Source organism: Patella vulgata, chromosome 2 (assembly GCF_932274485.2).
Source record: "Patella vulgata chromosome 2, xgPatVulg1.2, whole genome shotgun sequence".
Taxonomy (NCBI): domain Eukaryota; kingdom Metazoa; phylum Mollusca; class Gastropoda; family Patellidae; genus Patella; species Patella vulgata.
Window position 1 is genome coordinate 86,317,266 of NC_065880.2, and position 21,279 is coordinate 86,338,544.

The 21,279-nt window shown below is 36.1% G+C and overlaps 3 protein-coding genes across 8 annotated transcripts in view; 2 read left to right on the forward strand and 1 right to left on the reverse strand.

Moving 5' to 3' along the window:
* Positions 1-21,279, forward strand: part of LOC126812093 (uncharacterized) — a 174,436-nt gene that overhangs the window by 120,572 nt on the left and 32,585 nt on the right. The window lies entirely within an intron of this gene.
* LOC126812143 (fucolectin-6) lies at positions 1,586-5,092 on the reverse strand. The gene is made up of 5 exons (XM_050538410.2): positions 4,948-5,092; positions 4,467-4,691; positions 3,788-4,021; positions 2,316-2,648; positions 1,586-1,840 (listed from the first exon to the last, which is right to left on the reverse strand). Exons 1-5 carry the CDS (start codon positions 5,012-5,014, stop codon positions 1,794-1,796), a joined length of 906 nt encoding a protein of 301 aa, XP_050394367.1. The 5' UTR covers positions 5,015-5,092; the 3' UTR covers positions 1,586-1,793.
* On the forward strand, positions 12,769-20,503 carry LOC130010848 (uncharacterized). 3 transcript variants are annotated; one of them, XM_056098950.1, is made up of 8 exons: positions 12,769-12,848; positions 14,041-14,067; positions 14,776-14,888; positions 16,900-17,080; positions 17,416-17,514; positions 17,779-17,877; positions 18,186-18,317; positions 19,331-20,503. In XM_056098950.1, exons 1-8 carry the CDS (start codon positions 12,812-12,814, stop codon positions 19,789-19,791), a joined length of 1,149 nt encoding a protein of 382 aa, XP_055954925.1. In that variant the 5' UTR covers positions 12,769-12,811; the 3' UTR covers positions 19,792-20,503. The 3 variants fall into 3 exon arrangements, with proteins under 3 accessions (XP_055954925.1, XP_055954926.1, XP_055954927.1); XM_056098951.1 differs by having other exon boundaries at positions 18,189-18,317; XM_056098952.1 differs by lacking the exons at positions 12,769-12,848; positions 14,041-14,067; positions 14,776-14,888 and having other exon boundaries at positions 16,783-17,080.

The window sequence follows — 21,279 nt, forward strand, 5'->3', positions numbered from 1 at the left end:
GACTCAAGCAGCTATGTCGCGAACTAAAAATAGATCTCCGACAAAATAGTGCCATATACAGCAGCTTATCGCAAAGGAAAAGGGGAATAGTGACCAACTTTGATGCCTTTAATAATAAGAACCATTATCGTATTCACTAGCTTTTCCGAAATGAGTATCCTACATTGCTGACAATAACAAGATTCATCCTCTTCGATTTCAGTTCTTCACACCGAACACGAAAATTAATAGGGGTAATCTTTCAACAGTCATGCCACTCTATACTGTATTCTTGTCGCTATCACATCAACAAGGTTTCCAGAAAGGGGTGCGGAGACCGCCGAACAGAAATTCGCAGAAAGCTGAATATGGATAGAGTTCGAAAACAAAATATGTTAACTGTAGCCAAAGGGGAGGTAACTCCGGAACGCTATCGTGCCACCAATGCTTCACATTTAATTTGAAAAATAAACTGTTTAAAACTGTAGCCTCTATCTTGTTAACAGTGTTTTAAGACCAGTGGGTCAACTCCTAAACAAAAGGTCACGCATTGCTGAAAATCAATAGTGTTCGTTCACACGAATTTTGAAATGAAATGAAATGAAGTCGGAGCAGAACATTAGGACGTTAAAACACATTTCATTTCTGCCGAATCGGGATTATGAGAGGATGAACGCTATTGATATTCAGATAAATGGCCTAGTTATAATTAGCTATAGGCTGGCGTTTGTTTGGTAGGCAAACTGAAATTCTCAGTAACAGATTAGGACACGGTGAACAGCATTGTGATGATATTGGGTTTCTGTGGTAGAGCATGCAGCAAAGAACGCGATCGATTTTTCTACTTTTAGGCCCTAGGCCTAATTCATCAGTGGACCCCCAGATTTATAGAAACATATACGCTGGTGGGCGCTAGGCCAATAACCTAGTATGCATATTGATCAATCCAGACGTGACGAGGAAAAATCTTATAATTTGAATATCGTTCACTAGTTCATATACTTTACTATTCACTAGTACACTATACTATATAGTTCATCTTATCATTCCTATGCCATTTATAAAGTAGATGCGTTTGGCCATGGTATCATGCGGATAAAGTGCACCTGACGAAGACAGTGCTGTATAAATAATTGTATGAAGGGTAGCGCTATTTGACCAGTATTAAAAACTTATGTCTGATAACAATTTGAAAGGAGGTTAACCATCTCGATATAAGTAAGATGCAATGAATCTTTATGTAGTGGAATTATTTTCGTAGGCCATTCCCCGATTTGTTTACATCTTGATTCTACTTCCTCGCAGTCATGAATACCCAGAAAGGAGATGCTATGGAATGAATGAATGCAATGTTGTTTTAAACTACGTCAGCTGCAGTCGGGCTATATGTTGCTATTAACATGAATTCCAACAATCGAGGGTTATTTACCTGCACGCCAATGTGTACATCTGATGAGGGCTGTCCGTACCATATGTACGACTAGACGTTGTTCGTGCCAGACCTGCCGTCGTGGTTTTAGCTAGGCTTATATTTCATTTCGACCACGTAATAAAGTATGACTAAAATAATAACAAATGATAACATAGATACACTTTAATTCTGATAATTATCATTGTTTTATGGTACTTCCTTGCATAGAAATGGTCTACTTTAAAAATAAAATTATATTACCACAAAATAAAAACTAAACATTTTTTGAAAAATCGTAGGATATATTCCACAGTACGTCTTGGTTGTCATATAGATATATAAGCACAGGTAAATAAATCGTGGTCCATACAGGTACGTCATTGGTTAACAGTTTGTGGTACATCTACTTTCCAGTGATGGCCATTGTAGTTGGTGATAGAATCTCACATCCTACAATAAATCAACCATAGAAGAGTTTGAGGAAAAGTGACAAAATAATTGAGAAAAAAATAGGGTTTAAACGTCATAATGTTCTGCTCCGTTTGGGCTAATGAAGACGCCATACTCTATACATTGTTCTATGAGGCAAATTTTACCCGGACATAGACGCTACGGCCTACCAGTACTCTTAAATCAAATTCCAAATGTCAAGGGTTCTTCCACGAGCACTCCAATGTGTACTCGGGACCTCTGATTTCGGTGCCATCTGAATAACTATACGTTGTGCCTTGTAAGGCCCTCTGCCATGCACCACTGACACGGGGAAACTTGAAATTTCTCCGCCAGCACCGTCGATGTATGTCCATGGCAACACAATCCTAACATATCACACAATCCTAGAAGCAACAATCCTAAATTATTTTATTGACGATTCCCAAACTGGACACGGAGAATTATTAACAGACAGTAAGAAACCAATAATTACCATCTGTACATTTCTTGTGATTGACGCCATCTTTACACCCATTATAACATACGCCATCTTCTATTCTACAACCACCTGTCGTACAATACCCACATGTGTCTAGACATAAACCATTTGGTCCCCAATAACCATCTTTACAACCAGTTAAACATATACCATCTAACTGTCTACATGATCCACAACAAGTGGGACAGGTCTCTTCACATTTATCTCCATATCTTCCTTCATTACATCCAACACATTTACCACTCACATCATCACAGATATTGTTTAGACATCGTTTAGGACAATTCTGGTAGCAACCTGGCCCGTAGTACCCTGCTTCACAGGCGACTGGAATGTAATATGATAGCTATATAATCTATTGGAATTAACACTTTGTATCATATTAAAGATTTACTATGATTCGAACATGTGGTACCAATTGTAATTTGTATAAAGGATATTGTCACACGACAAGTGTACATAGCAAATCCTAAATAGTATTGAACTCATGCAGTAAAGGAATGATATTGTTTACATTTATGCTCCATCTATCCATATGTATCGTTGGATTTTCCCCTTGTTTCATCGATTATCTTTTCCCTGTCTTGAGTTTTTGTTTCAATTGTTTGTATACAAGTCGTTCCAAAAATGTTAATGCTTCCTAATTCTCTAAACTACATAGATATTGGGATAATACTAAATACTATATACAGTTCCCAACTTACATAACATGTGCAAACAATTAAGTAATATAAAAAGTAGAGGATTACATGGAAATAATAATTTTAATGAATCAACATAACTTCTGTAATGTAACCATATTTTTAGAATCATAAAGACTTTAATATTTGAATCGATTTGGATTGGTTTGGCATCAATCGTTTAAAATATAGTTAAATATGTCACCGCTGTCGACTTCCAAGTGCCCGTCATCTACGTTTTATTGTTTTTCTTTTTTCTTGACCCGGCAAGGCAATAATTATATTATAAATCACGTAAGTGTAGCACAATATTGTAACCAGTAGAATGTTGAAAAATACGTAAATCTGGGGTGGTGTGTTATGAGAGTAATTGTCAAATATTTTCAAAACCAACAAGACCTCCTTTCTTTCAACCAGCCAAACAATCTATATGATAAAACATGACACAATTATACGGAATACAAGTTACTTGAAAAATTAAATTATGGCGACGTTCTACGAGGGTTTTCTCGACTTTAGCAAACGAGCACTGTCGTCGAACCGTCGGCAGAAATAAATTTTCAATCAACCTGTATTCCATGTAAATAAGTGATATGTTATTCTCACCCAGTTACTAAATGCGGCTTAGACAATTTAATCCATATGATCACTATGAACTCTACAAATGTAAACACATATACGTAAATTATTCAAATAAATCGTTCAAATCATCATCTATATAGAGTGTTAATATAGACTGGTGGCCACATTAAGTGTAATACGTGGGGTATATAAAGTAAAACTAACCGTACACTTGAACCTCACACAAGGACAGTATGGCCGGAGATCCATAGACATGTATATAGACGAATCTACTATTTAAAGGTTTACTGGAAGGATGATTACACCCATCTATTATATACAGATCTTGGGTTCTTGATCTTCTGTCTTTATAACATGATGTAGCTGATGCCAGACCGGTTGTACTACAAACTCCATTAGAACTCAACAACAAATCAAATCCCTTTAATCTGTCCGGGACTGAAAAATTTAAATACCGACCAAATATAATTAATAAAATTACCGACGAATAGAAACCGTTAAATATTCGAATATCATCATAATGTGAACTGATTCTCCCCAAATTGTATAGTTTCACGCTTAATCAATGTACTTTAATCTGTACAACAACCACTGTCCGCCTATCATCGCAGAATGAATTGACTTAGACTTCAATCCTTTTGTATATGTACATATACGTAACCAATTCCTTACAGCATATCTGATTGATATCTTGATTTATTTCCCAGTGTTCATTTTTGCATTAAAATATCGGATCGTAACTTAGCTTTCCTCGCTGTTGAGTGCATAATTAGTCAGTATCGTATAAGTGTGGAATTATTTACCGGATGAAAAAGTCGAAGTTTGTTGAACATTTGGAGTTTTGCACTACTACTGATTTAGATTAAACTTACAATATACCCACCAGCATCAACCCGATTGTATATTTTAATATTGGTGATATTGAAGATATGGAGCAGATCCACACACCACCATTGAGAGGTATCAGCTCCATTTGTATGTGTACAGCTTCCATGATCATAGTTGCCATCTGTGTTACCATCAACAGCTCGAGTGGAGACGGGGGCAAGATGGTGATTAAAATTTGAACTTTGTGCGGTTGGTTTTCTTAAAGCTATGTTTAGGTCAGCTAAAATAAGACAAACAATAATTACATCTCAGTGGAAGGCGAATGATCAGAATTATTATAAACAGTTGATATTACCATCAACAAGAAACAAAATACAATACGTTAAGGTGAACATACAATAAAACGAAAAGAAATCCACATCTGATTTTACACGGACTGTGGGGATATCAAAGCAATTGTCTATATAGTCGACATTTGAGACTAAAAATACAACACTACGAGTTAATATAAAGATAGTTATTACTAAGACACTTACCTATAATACATCCAACAAGCGTTGATATTACGACAAACAGCAACAATCTCTTGATGATAACAGCCATTTTACCAGACTGTGTGGTTTTATACTGATGTTATTTATTTATCAATTCATGAACATAAAGGTTGAAACCAACGCCTATTCGGCTACTATTGTTGACATGTATTTATACTTGACGTTGTTGGGTCATATTTTAATATTAAATAATATGTTTTATATCCCGTGAATGACAAAAGCATTGTGCACAATGCCCGGTTTGATTCATATTGCCTATTGAATCTGTTCTAAATGTGATAGTTGCACCGATTACAATATGCATCCTTTTATTAATAGTTGAATTATTCAATACAAGTTTGCGAGAAATTCCTATATCCTACCCTGGCTACCCTTTGAACATCTTCAATAGAAGGCTTCATCTCGCTTTAACTACGTAATCTTATCAAATCTTTACATAATATCCTGCATATTTCGACACTATATAGAGGATATTTGTCGTTTTAGAGTGAATAACATATTTTATTTCATCGAGAAGCAAGAAAACTTATATTTTCACGAATGCGTAGCATGAGTGAAAATATAAACGTTTTCTTGCTTAGAGATGAAATAAAATATGTTATTCACGACAAAACGACAAATTTTCTATTTATTTTATGATTTTACAATCATTTTATTTCACTGATAAAACGCGGTATTCCACTACTGATCATAAAATAAAGTGTGGTATGACATGTCATCAAAATAGCTCCCGTAGGATTTGTATGCTAAAATTGATTTTTTTGTTGTTGTTTTGGGTTAATTAGGGACCAAGCTATCCAAAATGTTGGGTTAAAATTTTCCGACCCCTTGAGCCTCTGGGAGGGGCCTTTTTGAAATCGGGAACCCCTCGGAACGAGAACATGACTATCTCAGCCAATAATGGTTGGATTTTCATGGTCTAAAGTCCATTATCTTGTTTTTTCATCATGCTGATCCCATCTATGATACACTTAAATATATTGGAAGTAGTTTTCATTGACGTCCGGTGGAGAAATACCAATTGATACACTTAAAGCGAATAGAAGTTGGTTCTGTTAACTTCCGGTGAGAAATACCAATTTCCGGAGTCAAACTCGGATTGAATTCAGCCAGTAATCTTTGGATTTTCATGATCTGAAGTTCATTCTGGGTGTTTTTCTTCATCATGCCGTATGATACACTTCAAGCAAATCGAAGTAATTTTTATTGACATCCGGTTGGAAATACCAATTTCTGGTGTCAAACTCGGATCAATTTCAGTTTAGAGAAATATATCACGCAGTACCACTTTTTGTAGCTTCTGAGTCGATTCGCATGGTGAATGCCACTTGTAGGCCGGGGAGTTTCGGTATGTTTGATGTTTTCTTCATACTCGGACATCCAGTCATAGCATGAATGATGAGAACTTTGGGTGGTGTAGCCTGTGCTGTATCAACCAGGCTAGCATATGACACTGGTTGAGCCTTTGCTCCTTCAACGGCATATCCTAGCCTGTCATTGGAAGTCATAAGTCGCAGCTTCTCTGGTGTTGAATGGAGAGATAAAGGGTTTTGATTTGGATAAAGTTTCATAAAAAAAAATTCACAATCACTTTAATTACTTTGAACTTTCTCTGTCTTCAAAGATGCAAAAATATTTTCTTACAAAAACATCCCCCTGATTTTGTGTTTGACATTGTAATGCCACTCTACAATCTTTTTTTGCAGTAAGACTGCACTACTTCATCCCGACCTTAGACCTACCTAAAACTGACTTATAATGGAATACGGACCATAATACACAGATGCATTGCAACCTTGTATTCACAAAGGACATGAGAATACCATCGGGCCTGAAAGGGATCTACTTAGTGGACGGACCGTCCCCGGGAAATTGCATTAAGTTGGGATTAACTAGGTTGTAAGTTTGGGACTAACACGTGGTACTTAATCCTTGCCATGCACAATTATTGTGGTGGCTGTTATAATTCCAGTACTAGTAATAATCTGTATACTACGAAAGAGACAAAAAGCTCCTATCCCTCCTCAATGTAATGAAAACGAACCATGCATGTAGTAGTAACAGTGATAGTAGTAATTGTAATATGAAAGAAAAAAAACATTAGTAGTATCAGTGATAGTGGTATTTCTGATATGGGAGAAGCGATATCTTTGTCACCTTCTGGGTAATATAAATGGATTTATTTTTTGGCGTAAGGTCGCAATTTTACTACCCCCCCCCCCAAAAAAAAAATGTCCGCGCCTGCAGATGCCATTAAATATATATTTATAAAACTAGATTATAATTGTTTTTTTTTATTTTTACAATTCCTTTTCCATATGTTTGCCTTTTTTAGTATCACTTAAATCATAAGACGTGTAATCTTCTAAATTAAACAATTTTATAGTTGTGTATACAAAATGTATATGGATAGTTTAATAATTTAAGTTGTATATATTTGTCAAGTTTGTAGTATGGTTTTGTATATTTGATATGTTTGTATTGGGTTTTATATAGTTGAGCTTTTTATATGATAAATATAACATTTTATATATTTGATAGGCTTGTACTTTTTTGTAATTTGATGTTCTATTTCATAGGTTTGTAATTTGTATTGGGTTTTATATAGTTGAGCTTTTTATATGATACATATAACATTTTATATATTTGATAGGCTTGTACTTTTTTTGTAGTTTGATGTTCTATTTCATAGGTTTGTAATTTGATGTTATATTTGATAGGGTTGCAATTCGATGTTATGCGATAAGCTTGTTATATTTTATTTGTTTGTAATTTGATGTTATAATTGATTAACTTGTAATTTGATGTTATATTTGGTAGAGATGCCACGGTGGCTAAATGAGTAAGACGCTGGCTAGCTAGCCTGGAGGTCGCGGCCTCGCTCCCGGTGTTGGCCGAGAAAGTTCATCGGGATTTTTCTGCGTGGTTTCTCCTTGTCAGTGGTGCAGAACGCAGGTCCTGACAAGGACAGCCCTCTGGTGGTTCCATTGGCCCACTTGAAGCAGAACAGTACGCAGAATTTCAACTGCCAGGGGTTAATTTACGTGCACGCCAGGTCAGTTCCATGGGTCGTAACTTTGACAAGATAGAATCGGGCTTCAGACGTTCCTACGTTATTCATTCCCCACACCCAGATTTGAATCTTGGATAATCTAGTGAACAGGCCAGTTACGGGAACGATTGAGGACCGCGGTCTCCAATAACTGAAAAAGAAGTAATCCTTGTCTCGGGAAGTCTTTATATAACTGTAATGTGTTGAAAATAAAAGTCGTTTATTTTGCATCTAAAATCAAAATCAGGTCCCACTAATTTCAAGACGGCTATTTCATGAAAATGTTGTACTGATTACTACTTTCATTTTACCCGGTGTGGATGAATTGGAATAATGTTCCAGAAATATCAACCAGTGCAGTGTTGCTAACATCCAACTCTTATCGTCGGTATAAACCCACACTTTCTTTTCTAGTTTCCGCGTATATTATATGCGGAAACGAGAGAAGAAAGTCTTAGTGTAGGTTTACACCGACGATAAGAGCAGAAAATGCTCATCTTCGAACTCCATCAAGGTATTCACCAATTAAACACCTACACCAACAAATATTCATCATTTTCTTTAAAATATTTTAAAAAATGACACCATTAATTGTCTATGGTTAACTGGAACATTATCTAAATTGTCAGTCTTGCTCTCTTTAAAACATGATAGTATATACGACTTGAGTCAATAACGGTGATGTGTCTAACATGATTGATAATTCACTGCAACGGAAAAAGGGAATGGCCATATTTCCAATAGATCACTAATAGAAGCACTGTCATTTATTTCATTTGACTGCAAATCAAATATTGGACCGACGTCATTCCAAGTGACAACTTAAAGGTATTCCCTAAATATATTCATCATGTTACTTCTACACTGCTCACCCTTTTCATTTCTGGAAACAATTAGTATCATACATTGATTAAATTCTGTGCTTTTGAAAATAACATTTGTCGATGTTCTGATATTTGCATTATTACCAAAAATCCATTTGTTTTACTCAGTTCTTAATGCAATCATTAACCAAGTATGACAACTGATGTCTCGTCGACAATGATATGGAAAGCATTTTAGCAGTTTTTATTTGTCTAGCAGATTCTGTAAAGTAGATGTGTGTGCTCTCAAACCCCGTTGTCCACAAGCGATTTAGTGGTCCGAAGTGAAAGATAAGTTGAGCATAGTGTACTGAATAATGATGTTTTTTGGTTTCAAGTTATTCTCTGGAAAACAGGAATCTCGGTGTACAAGACGGTCTTATTCTGACTAAAACCCAATCCTGAACAGCATGACCAACCACTGTCTGGGGCAAGTTTATCTAATGCTTCCCCACCAAGACATTTGAAAGTTTTCTGTTGAATTGATCGACAGTAAACCACTTGACTTCTTTAATTAGATCAGAAATTATATTATGAGATGAAGGTCATATTAAACAACCTCCTCAAATAAAACATGCCCAATACACACATCGCGGTAAGCGCGGTACCACATCGAATTTTGACAAGAAGTTGAATACAGAGTCGGATTTAATTTCCAAATGATACAGTTAATATACTGAAGTATTTATTTCAACCACTCTTTCATAACTACACTTCAAATATTCAATGAAATAAAGAAGGCAGAAATGATATGGAAGTGAAGATAAAAGCCAGATCAAATATGCAAATTAGGCTTCCATGAAGTATACATATGAACACTTCGGTGGAAGTGAATATGAAGTGTGGAATCTTCTTCTTCGTCAATGATATCTGTAATACTTCAATAGCATGGTATCCATTTTCTTGGGGTGTGTTTTATCCTTCTTCGTCAATTCAACATGGTGTTTTATCACTTCAATTAAACATCTTGCACACGTCAACACGGTACTTGTAGAGTGCTTTATTCACTTTGGTCCAACTTCTTTTACACTTCAATTAACTTAACTGGAGGCCTGGGTAAAAAACAGGTGGTCCTGGAATGAATCAATCCCAGTGTTGACGAAGAAAGTTCTTGGATGCTTGGATGCAAAAACCAGTGTCTAGTTTTCATGGGCTAATGTCAAAGAACCCTTGAAATTCAAACAGTAGACAGAAACGCCACTGTCCCGGCAAAAGTTTCCTCATAAAATTTCATACGAGAGTCTTCATTATCTCAGTTGACGAAGAAAAGTCACAAGGTTAACACGGATTCATTTCTATGTAGGTGCATCAACTTCGTTTTATTTAAGATTTTGCCCATTTCGGCTGTATATGAAACCAAGGCACACTTTAATATCGATTATTTATTACTATTTTCGAAATATTACAGTGCAATTCACACAATTACAACATCAATATTCATAGACTTAAGAGGTCTATCTTGGGTTTTTTTGGATGGTGCCCGACTATAGCTCAATTTCCATCACAGGTAACACATGGAAATACGCCAACTCAGCAGCCATGTCGCGAAAAAAACCCAGCTATATCTCCGACAAAACAGCTATATCTCCGACAAAATAGTGCCACATACAGCAGCTTATCGGACAGGAAAAAGGGAATAGTGACCAACTTTGATGCCTTTAAGAATAAGAACCATTATCGTATTCACTAGCTTTTCCAAAATGAGTGTCCTACATTGCTGACAATAACAAGATGCATCGTCTTCTAACAGTCACGCCCAACAGAACTGTAAGCCAAAGGGGAGGTAACTCTGGAATGCTATCGTGCCACCAATGCTTCACATTTATTTTGAAAAATAAACTGTTTTAAACTATAGCCACTATCGTATTTACAGTGTTTTAAGGCAAGCGGGTCAACCCCAAAATAAAAGATCACGCATTGCTGAAAATTAATAGGGTTCGTTCACACCAATTTGGAAATGAAATGAATCGAAGTCGGAGCAGAACATTTTCACGTTAAAACACATTTCATTTATGCCGAATCGGGATTATGAGAGGATGAATGCTATTCATATTCAGATACTTGGCCTAGTTATAACTAGCTACTCTTGGTAATATTTGCATATAGGCTGGCGTATCTTTGTTTGGTATGCAAACAAAATAGGACACTGTGAACAGCATTGTGGTGATATTGGGTTTCTGTGGTTTAGCATGCAGCAAAGAGCGCGATCGATTTTTCTTCTTTTAGGCCCGAGGCCTAATTCATCAGTGGACCCCCAGATTTATAGAAACATTCCGCTGGTGGGCACTAGGTCAATAACCTAGTATTCCAATTGATCAATCCAGACGTGACGATCAGGAGAAATCTTATATATGAATATCGTTCACAAGTTCATATACTTTACTATTTACAAGTACACTAAGCTATATAGTTCATCTTATAATTCCTATGCCATTTATAAAGTAGATGTATCATGCGGATAAAGTGCATCTGGCGAAGACAGTGCTGTAGAAATAATTGAATGAAATAAATAAATATTAACATATAATTTATGTAAGAGGCCCATTATAAAGGAAGACAGGAAATTGAATATTACCCCCTTGATGCCCTAAAGAGAGGCACGAAGGGTGGCACTACTTGGCCAGTATTAAAAACTTTTTGAGATCCAATAAATCTTTAGGGTGATTCCCCTATTTGTTTACCTCTTGATTCTATTTCATCGCAGTCATGAATAACCCAGAAAGGAGATACTATGGAATGAATGAATGCAATGTTGTTTTATAGTACGTCAGGCCATTCTCCATATATGTGCTTTGAGGAAAATCTTGCCAGGACAGAGCCGCTACGGCCTACTCTTATATTGTATTCCAACTGCCAAGGGGGCTTTCACGCCCCCCCCCCACAATATTTACACGGGACCTCTGGTTTCGGTCCCATCCGAACGACTATACAGTGTGCCTTGTTGGGTCCTCGAAGTTGTTAGAACTTTTGTTTAATCCTTTTGTATTGTACAATGAAATGTCGATGCAATAAAATAATTTTAAAGTCAAAATATATTTTGGTTTCAAAAGTTATATAAACTATTATGAAGACATCTATTAACAAGACAACAATATAATTAACCCTCTAGAGCATCGGGTAATAGATTTAAACAATTAAAATAGTTCGGCATTTAATGATTTACTTTAAAAATGGCTAAGTGATGCCAAGTCTCGAATAACAAGTACCGTTGTTACGATAATAAACTAATCGTGTCAAAACTTCAAACGGTGATAACTTCGCCAAGAATAAAGTAATTTGAATGACACGTACAATATATTCATTTTGCGTTATCTATTTTTGAACTATCATAGAAAGAAGAATAGCTCTTTATCTAAATCTATAACGCAACTCTAACTACCACAACAGTCGTATTTATTGTATCCTGTTGTATGAAAATTTCATATTACCGGCCTACCACTTGACTCAATCCATTGTCAGTGACTATTAATGTAGCTACAGAGTTTATTTAGGTTTCCGGTCTTTTGATCTTGACGCATAACACATATAATACAGTTTAAAGATCTTGATCTGGTATTTATTATTTTCTTACAAACTGAACAAATGGTGTTCGGGCGACTAACATGATTCATTAAAGGACTTTTATGTAACCAATTTTTGTTTGATATGTGTTTTATAAGCATGCACAAAAATTAAATTAAATATGACGTCCTACTTTTCTGCTCCTTCACGGGCGTAATGTTATGATTAATTTGATGTGCTTATGTTCATTTTGGCTACGATATTTGATGCTGGAATAATTACTTTATTTTATGGATCGTTTCAAAATCAAACAAAACGTGTTATCACAAAATGAGACATATAATATTGCCAATGTATCGAAGAGGATAACCATATTACAAAGAGACATCTAGACTGATTATGAAAGAAGGAACTACAAATAGTTATCAACATGTTTGGAATTCAATATCGAAATTTATTGATGATCAGTATGTATATTTTTTAATCATTTGTATTCTGTTATTATCAATTTAATAGGTACATTCCCATTTACACAATATTGATTAAGTGAATATTGGATGCCGCGCGGGTGTTTATGCCTCGGTCGGATGGGGTGGTGGTGGTGGGCTATAAAATACACGACTGTTTTTTTTTTTAGATTAGACCCATAACATCAATCTGAAATAAAATCAGATGTCAATCAAATTTTTGTCACCCGCCTTTCGAAAAAAAACAGGAGACTATTAAAACGGCCTGTCTGCCCATACGTCTGTCTGTCCGTAACACCTTTCTTGGGGACACAATAACTCTCCTTCTAATTGAGCTATAATTTTCAAACTTGGGACAGGCGTTTATTATGTGCATGTCTTGATGGTATTAGACGTTGAGCATTTTCTGCTTGGGGTAAGCAGAGATACGCAATTTGATTTGTTAATGCTTTGGGGCACGATAACTTTAGTTCTAATTAAGTGATGAAACTTGGATAGTCTCATTAAGTTCGATAATGAGTTTTTGCTGCTCAGGACAAGCAAAGCGATAAACAAATTGATTGGTCAAGACTTTTTAGCTCAATAACATTGATTCTAATAGGGTGGGAATTGCTTCATTACACCAATTCCTTCACTAAGTTGGATGATGGGCATTTTATGCTTCGACTCAGTGGAGACTTCAACCGGATAGGTCGAGACTTACGAACACAATAACACTCCTTCTAATTGAGGTAGAATGTTGAAAGTTGGTTTAGTTCTTTATTAGGTGAATGCCTTGGTTGGTTGATCGAGATATTGGAACACGATAACTTTGGGACATATTGGGTGGAGCGATGTAACTCAACTTATAGTTTCATTATTTCAATACCTTGACTAAGTTCGATAATTTTCTGCCCAGGCAAAGAAGTGATAAGCAAATTTATTGGTCAATTGCAAGACACTGGAACATAACAACTCTGCTTTTAATTGAGGAAGAATGTTTAAACTTGATGTAGATATTCATTAGGTGAATGTCTTATGATTAACATTTCGAGCTAAAGCTATTTTGGGATTGGGGCTGGGGACACCAGCCTCGCCAGGGGCTTGTTCAATTGTATACGCCCAAGTGGCAACTTGTTACATTCCATAGATATTCAGTGCCCAAAGTATTTACAAATAAAATGATCCATACATTTATTTTTTTTTATAATAGGCCTTCTTGTTGATACAAGCTGTTCAGGTATGATTAAAGTCATTCATTTTACTATATGATTAAACTGATTAAAATATATTAGGGATTTTTAAAAACTAATATCTGTGTATTCTAATTTGATACATTCAGCAACTAAATAAAAAAAATCACAGTATTATGTTGAACATAAATGTACATGTATCATGGATATCAAAACATTACTGAAATGGACGGGTTTAAAGGGGAAAACCTCAGATGAAAACACCTTTAAATTGCTTCGAGCTATCTTAATCGTTATCACCGAGTTTAATGTCTTATAGTTTCAAATAGTAATATAATTATTGTTTTAAATGCATGCACCTTGCTTTCAATTTTTCAAAGATATGATGAACTGAACATTTGTCAACATCAGGCAGAAGATATAGACGGGATATGGTCAAAAGAAGCTTGAACCTACGATAATCTTCGCAAAAATCTTTTCTTATTCCGACTGAAACCAAGCCGAGGGATTACCTACATTTTCTTTCTAATTACATGGCTACATCTTAGCTTGGATTAACCATCAAACTTTCGATAATGTCTACAAAATGCAAATGACGACAAGGGGCATTAAAAGCCACGATATGTCTTTTCGTACCATAACGATTGACTTTCATAAACTAACTGACAATTATTTTGTTCCCACTGAAATAAGAGTTAAACAGTCCTGATTAATTAGATATTAATTTTCTGAATTTGTAAATAAATACATTTTAGGTTCCCGAACAATTCCAATTCAAACCGTTAGTGTAAATGGAACAGCCCATATTCACTGGTCAATGAAGTCAACCAATATACACTTCATAGTAATAAAACATAACAATAACACGGTAATTTATTTATTTCATTTAGAATTATATCGATTATCTGAATTTTAGTCTGGAAAAAAGGGACATGCAAATACTGCTACTCAGAATCTTGCACGGTTTACACGAGATTATCGTACAATAGCAGCGACACTTACATCGGGTTATTTAATAAATATTTTAACTTCCCTTTTGGAATACTTTGTCGAAACATGAAGAGAAAATCGACGTATCTTAACATTAGCTTTATCCATTATGCACAATCAGTAGGGGATTTAGAAGCTTTTGAATCAATGGGGGTAGGACCACAATAAAATAGATAATACAACGCATACAATAACAGTGAGCGGGAGAACATAGATCGCCTATATAGTTGTTGACCGAACGTTATCTCAATTAGATATGCTTCTCAAACATTTTTTAACGTTTGAAGATTTTTAAAAAGAATGGGCCATGACAATAAAGACGATTTCGCTTTTGAAGTTACAATGTAAATTTGGTGAGTTGTTAGTTTTTTTTATTATCTTATCTCATTGTGAGACCTTTGACCACTTTGTTAGGTTGTGTTTAACTAAGACAAAGCCCACTCCCACATACACACGTTACCTACTCCCATATAAACTAACCAGAAGTTGTCTCGGCACCAGGACGTCTTGACAATCAAAACGATGTGAAGTGTAGCTTTGCTCCCTGAGATTGAACATCCTACTTTAATTAGAAGAAGGATTACTATAAGATCGTTTCATGTCGGGTACACTCCCTCAGAATGTCATGCCCTTTGTAAAACTGCGAAATTATTTGACCCGAGCATTTATATTGACTGAGATGTGACGGACAGATGAATTATTTTTTAAAACACATTCTAATAGTGCTGGAATGTAATCTCCGAACAGCGGAAGGCAATAAAACGCGTTTACAAGGTAAGGGCTAATTTAGGGTTCCTACAAATGAGTTTAGCTAATTTATAACTGATTATCGACTGTCTGAGTCAGAGGGTGGTTCACAAACCGCTAGGTCACTGGTTCAATCCATGAGTTGGCCGAGAAAGTAACTCGAGATTGTTCATCGTGGTCTCCTCTCTGGTCACGACGGAGGGTTTGGTGACGTTTTTGTCTGTGATCTTTACTGTGATCTGCCATAGGGCATACGTTGATGTCCTTTGCTTTCTTTGCTTGATTAAATGTAATCGTATGTTATGTAATGTTTTTGAAGAAGATGATAGTGCAGTAGTTAAGACAGTTAACCTAGTATTGTTTATAATAAAAGATGTGTTTTTAAGATTTGTATAATGGACCAAGCTAAGGTGAGGAAAGTACATACCTGATGGACTAAGGCTATTAGTTATCTCCTCATTAACGTCTATATTAAATCCATGACATTTTTGGGCCTATTCCTTTTTTTGTTAATTCCGATGATCTTAATTTTTATAACATGTCAAAATAATCTGATAACAGAAGTTGACAATAACGATTCTTTTTCTAGGTCGGCCATAGGAATTATAAGTGGGTTATTTAGTAGGTGAATATCCTATTACACGTGTGACGTGTTACAAAAATTAAGATCATCGGAAAGTTCAGAAAAAGGAATAGGCCCAAAAATGCCATGGGGTCTACGTTTATGAGGAGATAATTAATAGCCTTAGTCCATCAGTTATGTACTTTCCTCCCCTTAGCTTGGTCCATTGTCAGAAAATGTCAATTCAAACATTTGTCATCGATTCACGGTCAATAAGGGCATGGGGATCTCTAAACAGACGAACTGTATGTCATCTCGGCAACATAACTGGCAATTTGAGAGAGAGAGGAGGGGGGGGGGGTAACGTCCATTATTTGGAGAAAACCCACGATGTCGGACATACAACCCCGACCCTTGCCATATATAAACGGGGAATCGAACCCACTTGATTTAGTGACAACCCTTATGATCTAACGCGCATGCATTAAACCATTCGGTCGCCCAACCACCCTTGCGAATTAACTATTGCACTACTTTAGTAATGATTACATTTAGTTTGATTCGTTTTGTTATTTTACAGGTTAACATTGCCCACGGTAGGCCAGATAAACTAATAATCCCGGATGATCGACTATCCATAATTATCAGAGATTCAAAAATAACTTTAACTATAACCAAAGTACGCTATGACGATGCTGGAATTTACACGTGTTTAATAAACATAGCACAAGAAACTAAAGATGTACAGCTCATTGTTTCTGGTGAGTTATTCGTGCACCACTACTATTAACAAATGGTGTAGATATTGCTATACATTTAAACAAGTTACATGTATGGCTCATTATATTATCACAAATAGTTGTCAGTATAAAAGTTGATTTGGGGAGGAGTATTTCGATAGGCTTAGGTCTTAGGTGGGCACTAATATATATTAGACAACCAAATTAAAACGAAATTTTATTTATTTTGTTTTAAGATGTCAAATGTACAATATAAGTAATTTCTAGTATTATATATGGCATAACTACTAGCTGATGTTTTTGTTATTTTATCTGTGGCATAACCTAGTATAATAGTAATTGTTAATTGTTTCTAGCGTTGGAGAAGGGTAGCGCTGTTGATGTCCCGGGAACTGTTCCATCTACCTCCATACGAATGAACGATAAAACTTATACCCCGTGGCCAGGTGATGAAGGTATAACCATTTAAATATTCCATATATAAGACTAATTAAATATTTCCTAATGGCGATACCTGTGCAAGTAAAATTGCAATTTAAGTAAAATTGACCTTTGAGACTGTTTCATTAATTTCTAGAATCATATGTGGCATATCGACTAGCTAATGTTTTAGTTGTTCTATCTGTGATAAAACCTTGAAGAACTTTGACCATACACCATACCTTTAATTTTTGAAATTTTGGCGCCTGTTTTCTACCGTAATTGTTTATTGTTTCTAGCGTTGGAGAAGGGTAGCACTGTTGATATCACTGGAACTGTTCCATCTTCCTCCATACCGCTGGACGATAAAACTGATACCCTGTGGCCAGGTGATGAAGGTACAGCCAATTAATTATTCCTTTTAAGCGACTAGTCCAATGCTCCCTAATGACCGTAGCTATACGCACCTTGACCTGCTATTAATATACGTGTATAAACCCTCTTGCCTGATACCGGCATTGTGCGGTTGTGACTCGCCAACAAAATGTTCCTGGTTCGCATCGAGGTACTGTCCAAGAAAAGGCTTAACTATGGAAATTGTGTCTCGTCATCTGGAATTTTACGTACAAGAATAGATATATAAGTACAAGATGTTAGTTACAAAATGAATCAACTTTCTGCTCAAATAATACCTTAATTCTGTTAGTAGGTTCTGGTCGTGTCGAATTAATCGTTATGGTAGTGATCGGATTGATGGTACTATTTTTTATCCTCCTCGCAGCAAATACGTTGTATTTTAGAAGAAAGCTCATTCGTGGAGAACGAGTGGACAGTATCGGTAAGTATTACTTCAGCCACGCTTAGATAATTGAAAGGATTCAATACATTTGATTTGAGTAACACAAATACACTTGCATTGTCGAATTAATTAAAGTTGATGTGCTGATTTAGCGAAATGAGTATTTGTCTACATTTAAGCTATCGGACCCACCATTGTGTGTATGCCAACATCGAAACTAACATAAACAAATATTCTGAAATGCATTTTTCGAAATTCCCCGGAGTAGGATCGCCTGTCCAACCGTGTGGGTTTTCTCCGGGTCTTTCGGTTTCCTCCCACTGCCAAAGACCCTACGCGCAAGCGAATTATGAAAATAAAATTGAACCATATGTTAGTCCCGAAATGACCTAGTTTATGTCGAGAGGACGTTAAACCCTCTCTCTCTCTCTCTCTGTCTCGCATTTTTCGAAACAATTGCGTTTTCTTAAATGGAACAATACACAAGATCAATACTTTATTTTGATCACAAATACGTGAGTCTTTTAGATAAATCCAGAAAACATTTAAAATATCATAGACAAACCTCATTAGTTTTCTTTTCATCGGAGTTTCAGCGGAAATGTTTTCTTTGTATAGTAATTTAGACCTATGAAATAAAAAAAAAACCAGCCCATCTTTACTTTTTAGGCTAGATATTGAGTCATAGCACAGGTGTCAATATTTTACTTCAAGCTGCGGTCACATCTTACGGTCACGCACGTAGTTCCCCGTAGTGAAACTAGGTTGTTATTATGGTCAACTATGTTCAACCGACGGTCACAGTACAGTCTTCGCATCCAAGATCACCATACGGATATTTTGAACATGTTGACAAATTTTGGGCTAACCACGGTCAAATCATGGATTTCGTTAATTACGTTTTTAACTACGTTTAACTAAGGTCTACTGATGTCATCTACGTGCGTGACCGTAAGATGTGACCGCGGCTACATAAAGACTGTGTTGACAAATCAATCCAAAAAAACAACACATTTTATGTATTGTTTTGTAAGTAATTGGGTTTGTTTTAGGAATGGTTGCTCATAGCTATGAAAGTGTAAATTCATCAGTACATGGTAGAGTAGAGAACAGTGCAACACATAATGCAGATGACACTTCAACAGTTGTGATGGGTCAGGAATTAAGTCTAAATAGTAATGTCATTATAAACACAGACGTACTGACCAGTAATTTGTCTCTTCCTGATGATCAAGTCGCCACCCCGATATCTCATGACAGCGATGGGGTCAATGAACTGAATGATATATCAACAGTGATGACTGGCCCAGATCATTTGACATCGGCCCTGGAAATACTACTAACCGGTAATACCCGTAGTGCAGCCCGCACTGTATCTAGTGCTCATGCTAGCAATGAACATGGTGAAGAATGTGCTTCCTGCAGAAATAACTATGACCGACTACAGATGAGGCCACCGAATGTGGACAACAACACGTATACAAGTTTGAAAGATCAGACCACAGAGTTATAAATGTGTACAAGATAATGAAAGATTCGTGGCAGTTTCGAGGACATTTGCTTGAAATGAGCTAAAATGAAATGGGGTTTAACGTCCTACTGTTCTGTTCCAACTGGGTTAATGCTAAAACGGACTGCAGATTCATTATTAGCAGCCTTTCGTATTTAAAATCTTCTGCCAAGTATTATAAATTATAAATTTAATATTGTTATTCTTAAATTTATAATGTCAATATTGACAAGTATAATTATATTGTTAAACTGCATTTTGGGTTTATTTCCTCCGAGTTGTGGACTCATATTTCCAGTGAACAATTTTGTAATTAACTAGCTAGTCATATTTTCAGTGTACAGTTTTGTAATTAAATAGCTAGTCATATTTCCAGTGTACAGTTTTGTAATTAACTAGCTAGGTTGTTTCTAAGATCACCAAGTTAAATGAAACCTGTTGCTGCGGTGTAAAATGCTGATTTCTACTGTCGGACATTTCTATATCCAGGATGTCCGAGGGAAAATACTTTCATTTCACATTTTGAATAAGAACCACCTGAGTTTAATAGATTGGTAATGGCTGTTTAGTTTTTTAAATCAGCTGACCCGTGTCCCGTAAGAACAGTTTAGCTTTTTTGGTGTTCCCATACCAAATGCACTTTGGGATTAATTAACCAGCTTGGACCAGGAGCGTGTGTCGATTGGTGAGATTAATTATAAACCAATTGTTTTGAACGGTTGTGAATAGCTAAAAGGTGCAGTGTACATGTATACAGAGGAGGGTTGTGAATAGCTAAAAGGGATGGTGTGCACGTATACAGCTGTACCAGGAATTTTTTTTTCTCAATTTCGAAGTGTTTGTGTTCCGCCCATTAATATTCCTGCTTTCGTTCCCAATCCAGACGATTTTATTCAGAGACCAGGGTGCATGTGTTCCAACCATAATTACATCCCGAGTCATTAAGTGCGCAGTCTACTAGCTCTTCTACGGACGACCCAACCCGAAACAAGTATTATTGGTGTCATTTTTGTTTTGTTTTACCAGAAAGCACAATAGCGGGCAAAATCATCCAGTTACTACTATTTAATATACTTTTCAAAAAAGTAGGGGATATTCAGAAACAATACAAAACTGCGGCAATGCACTGCTGTTTTTATTAGAGGTAACCAGTGTATGTTAATAACAGGCCAATTGCCTACACATGAACATAAAACAGTTCATATGGGCAGTTTATCTGTTCTCCCCAATCTGACTACATCATTCAGTATGTTGTACTAAACTATGCCTATCGGCACTACGACGCCGTTCAGTTAATACGATACTGTTTTGCTATCGGAACTACATCCCCGTTTAGTTAAGACGGCCGGCTTGTCCTCTTGGGACTAGTTCCTTTAGGAACTGTCTCTGAGCGGACGATGTCCACTGACAGTTCCTATCGGGCCCTATATAGCCGCAATATGAAAATACCGCTCTTCCCCTCCTCTGTTCTAAGGCTATTTTGGAATCCTT